This window comes from Ipomoea triloba, chromosome 4 (assembly GCF_003576645.1).
Source record: "Ipomoea triloba cultivar NCNSP0323 chromosome 4, ASM357664v1".
NCBI classification, from domain to species: Eukaryota; Viridiplantae; Streptophyta; class Magnoliopsida; order Solanales; family Convolvulaceae; genus Ipomoea; species Ipomoea triloba.
Window position 1 is genome coordinate 22,823,791 of NC_044919.1, and position 4,821 is coordinate 22,828,611.

The 4,821-nt window shown below is 35.0% G+C and overlaps 1 protein-coding gene across 3 annotated transcripts in view; it reads left to right on the plus strand.

Annotated features, from left to right (window-relative positions):
* Nucleotides 1-301: 301 nt before the first annotated feature.
* LOC116015455 overlaps nucleotides 302-4,821 on the plus strand; it is a 10,151-nt gene continuing 5,631 nt past the window's right edge. Inside the window, exons 1-2 of one of the 3 annotated variants that reach the window (XM_031255527.1) lie at nucleotides 302-504; nucleotides 3,674-4,433. In XM_031255527.1, coding sequence (XP_031111387.1) covers nucleotides 469-504; nucleotides 3,674-4,066 — 429 coding nt within the window. In that variant the 5' untranslated portion in view covers nucleotides 302-468 and the 3' untranslated portion in view covers nucleotides 4,067-4,433. Of the gene's footprint in view, nucleotides 505-3,673; nucleotides 4,434-4,821 lie in introns of those variants that run through there. The other 2 variants (XR_004097617.1, XR_004097616.1) reach the window with 2 other exon arrangements.

Genomic DNA, 4,821 nt, shown 5'->3' on the forward strand with positions numbered 1-4,821 from the left:
AAAAAATGAATACAAAAAATTAGTCCACATATCTCACATGGAGACTAGTTCTAATTTGATCATACATACATACGTACGTACGTACGTACATACATACATAATAAGGATCAAATAACGACATATAGTCAGGTGAGGAGTTGTGGACTAATCTGAGCCTTATATTCAATTAATCCAATCGTTGTGGTTGAGTTGTTTTTTTTTAAAAAAAAGAAAAAATTAAACAAACACGTTTTTTATTAAGTATTCGTTGGGGAGGGTTGTTTCGGTCATTTGCTATTGCCAATTAATTGTAACATTCAAAGTCTTAAAAGTAATTACCGTTTTCGATCTTCTCTAGAGGGAAAAACCCCATCGGCACTGCTGCTGTGTTTCTTCATCATTTTTAGCCGGCGGACTACTCCTCCATTTGGTTCTTGTCTTTGGTTCAAAATTTCAACTACATGGCCGGCAACGAGGAGCCTCGTCCGAATGCTCACCGACGGGAGAAACAGCCAGATACCGGAGGTATGTTGTTCATCCCCCTTTCGTGTTCTATCTAGGGTTTCGGACCTTGCGTTATTGTGGTCGATTTTGGTGCAATCCATGTGTTCTAGGCTGATTTGATGTGGTAATGGACTCTCACACTTGTTCAATTGGTGTATTTGCATAACATCTCTAAGACCTAGTCTTGCGCTCATTTGCACAATCGCGTTAGTCTTTGTTGTTTGTACTGCTATTACACTGTAACCATTCAATTTTCTTTTGTTTTGTTCTTGGATGATTTTAGGGCTATTCTATCTTCCAATATGCCATTGGTTAGTGGGTGATGGCGTAGGGCCTTGTTGCCATTTCACTAAAATCACATGTCATTCTCTGCTAATGTTGATTTCGATTTGGGTTTAAAAATTCTAGGAAATTAGAAGTGACTAAATAGGGGTAAAATTAGGAAATAGTGAGTAGTATTGGGGGATGGGGGGTGGGGTCAACTGGGGTCTTGGTAGGTAGTGGGTATGGTCCCCTTTATCCAAGGTGTTTATGTTGGTGGTTTTTAATTAATTGTGTCTGTCTTCTAGAGTTATCCCTATGAACTATAGATCTATAGTTGTTTAACTGTTTTTCAAAAATAAAAATAATTAGTGTTTTGAACTAATAAAAGAACTGCCATTTTATACTTGAATTATTTTAAAATCATGCTCAGAGGTAATCTGAACAAGGGATATTCACTTGCCTGAGCCTTAGTTTTGTAACATGGTTTCTGTATATTTTTGTGCTATTCAGCTATATATATTTAATTTGCAAGCTATGCTTTGAATTAAAAGGGATAACCCTTAAGTAGGAGAGCAATATACTTGTACCTCTTATAAACTACATTGATGACTCATAGCTATTGATATAGTTTTATGAGCCCTTAAGGGAGTATTTGGTTCAGCCATATGAAATTACCAAGGGAATTTGTGAATTGGAATCCTATACTCTCATTTTGTGTTTTTCCCAAGGAATGAAAATGCTTGGCACATTTGATTTTTTTACCATTTTCTCGGGGATGTGATTTCTTCCCAAAGCTTGGGTATTTTGGGATTTCAATGCATATTTCCTCTAGTTTCCCTTTACCTTGGTTCATATTCAATTCCTTTGTTTCATATTTATATTACAACAAATAACAAATTATGTTCGTAGAGGTTACTCAGACATATTACCAACTTTTTTATTTCCTCTTAAGGGAATAATCTACACTTTCTGAAGTGTTGAAATCTTAATATGAACTCAAACCTACCATTCTAAAATTGAAGTTTCAGTTTCTACTTCCAGTTGTTTTCCTTTTTATTAAATCTTTTATTTCATAACAAGCCTATTTATGTAAGGATATATTTTTATTGCTGCTGTCTAATATAAGAAATCAGCATAAGAAAAATTTAGATGTTTGGAATTGTTTTTATTTGTCTGTGTGTTGGTGTGTCCTTTGCATGAGTTTTTGTTTCCTTGATTTGTTTTTGTACCCTTTATTGGTCAATCTTGTTCATGATTAAGTTCATTATTATGCATTCATGTTTATTATGTTATGCGTTCATGGTAGATTCATGCTTCGTCCAGGTCATTCTCCCTGGGTTTGTTTTCAACATTTGTCCTAGTGCACTTTAGTGTCTTCTTGTTCGTTATGTGCTTAGTTATTGTGCATTGTTGCTGTTTATGAACTGCATTTTGGGCAGTTTGGTGCGTACATTTGTGTGTTAATCGCTAGGCCTGGGGGCGCCTAGTTTTTTTTTTTAATTTAAAAAAAATAAAAAAATATATATATTAAGTGTTAATAATTGTAAAGTGTTTAATATTGTAAGTCTTTATACTTTAATAGTTAAATAGTTAATTCTTATTAAGTTATTAGTTACGTAGTATTATTTATTAATTATTAGTGCATTACTTATTAGTTTAATTTAGTAATTACTTATTATTTTATTAAGTTATTACTTATTAGACTATTATGGCACGTTTGGTTCGCGGAATAGGTCTGGAATGGAATAGCATTCCCAGTAATAGGCCTATTCCGCTGTTTGGTAAAACTTTCTATGCCCAAGAACAATGTTCCTGGGAATGACCTATTCCTCTTGCAAGGGGAATAAAGATTCCTAGGCCCCCCCTAGGTATTAGGCTATTCCTGAGTCCTCAGAAATAGCCTAATGTTGTTATTTCCAATTTTACCCCTTGGCGCGTTTTGGAGAAAGATCTTCCTTTTCCCAAAACGCTCCTATATTATTTAAAAAAAAAAAAAACTTGTAACTAAGAACAATTAAGGTTCCTTAAATTAATGAGTTTTTGGCTCTTTAAGGCTTCCTCATCCGGTTGTTAATTTCAAACAAGAAGCAATGCTTCTCTTATATAGAGGAGCTCAAATGAGCTCCTCTTCATAATTTACCAATGTGGGATCAAAAATTTTCAATTTGTATTTTAAAAAATTATTATATATGTAATTTTGTTTTAATTTGTATTATTATTATTATTATTCCTTTTTTCTTATTATTGTTATTAATATTATTATAATTTTTATTTTACTATTACATAATAATAATATTAATATTAACATGAATGTCCTTATTATTGTTGTTGTTGTTGTTGTTGTTGTTGTTATTATTATTATTATTATTATTACATATTTTATAAGGGTATTTATGTATAATAATAATAATAATAATAATAATAATAATTATTATTATTATTATTATTATTATTATTACAATTATAATAATAATAATAAATTTTGTACAAGGGCATTTATGTCTTTTAAATATATATTCCATTTCTATTCCTTTAACCAACCGAACGCTGGAATACAATTCTCAAGTCTATTCCTTCCGCGAACCAAACGCTGGAATACAATTCATATTCTATTCCTTACTATTCCATTCCTTATGGAATAGTATTCCTATTTCCTTTAAATTCATTCCGTGAACCAAACGTGCTGTTAGAGTATTAGTTAATACATTATAACATTAATAGTTTAACTGTTTAAGATTTATAATTAAAAAAAAAAAAAAAACCAGCTGGCCAGTGGCCTAGTCAGCCGGCTAGGTGCCCAGCCGCGGAGGAGGCCGATTTCGGCCTTCCTCGACGCGGTCGGGCGCCGCCTAGCGCCTAGGCGCGATATTTGCAACACTAATATTTCCCAGTTAGTTACTATGGTGTATGTTTGGTCTCATTCCAGGCCATAAGAAGTGGAAGGTCCAGGATGTTAGGACTAGTAGGGGGCGCTGGGAGCGATGATGACTTTGTTGATCTTCCTTCGGAGTTTGTGGGTAGGTCACGTAACTACAAGGAGGAGCATAGGGAAGCCAGTCCTGAGTTAGAACTCACGCCGGAGGAGGATGTCATGTTTCCAACTGTTCAGACTAGGGGATCTGTTAAAGTACTGTACAATGTTATCAAGTCTCTAAATGCTTGGCAAAGAAGAGTTGTGCGCGAGATTGGTTTTGGTGATCTTCTCTTTTTTGATATAAAAGAGACTCTATTACGAATTGGTCATTGGTTGTTGACCAATTATAACCCAGGGGAAAGGGTGCTTAACCTAGAAAATAAAAAATGTTATTATCACGACTGAGGATGTTGCGGGTGTCCTTGGCTTCCCAATAGGTAGCACTCCCATGATGAAGAGACGTAAGCGGGAGTTATGGCCAATGTTAGTGGAATAGAGGGAGGTTCTAGAGAAACATGATGGTAATATCTCAGCAAAGGATGTGTGCGATGCTATGCTTGGGGAACGGGATGGTGGGGAGTGGTTTAAGAGACATTTCTCGGTGATTGTTGTTACTACTCTCATTGAATGCTCTAGAAATGGTGTCGTGAACCAACAGTTCTTAGATATGCTTGATGATGTCTTTGATATTGTGGATCTGAATTGGTGTGAATGTTTGCTTGAGAGTTTGGGGGATTGCCACACATCCTGGTTAGAAGGGAGGCACAAGAAATATGTTGGCCCAATAGACTTCCTGACGGTATGTTCTTTTACTACACTTAGTTGTGTTTCATATATGAGTTTAGTGTTTAGAGGTTGCATAAGTGCCTGTACTATGTTGCATATTATATTTTCTAGGGTTGCTAATTAAGATGAACTATTTTTTAGTTGTTTAGTGTAATGTTTTTTTTTTTTTTTATTGTTTACTATTTTCCAACTATTGTATTGTGATAGGGTGAGGTAGGGACCAGGGTTGGTCCTAGGAATTACCCTGCTTTGAAAGATTGGACTTCAAAGATGGTGAAAACGCACAGTTTGAGTTGCTCTCCCCGTTGCGCCCGGTGGTCAATCGTCATTCTCCTCAACCAACAAGGGCAGTCCAAAGTGATGATGCAGAGTAC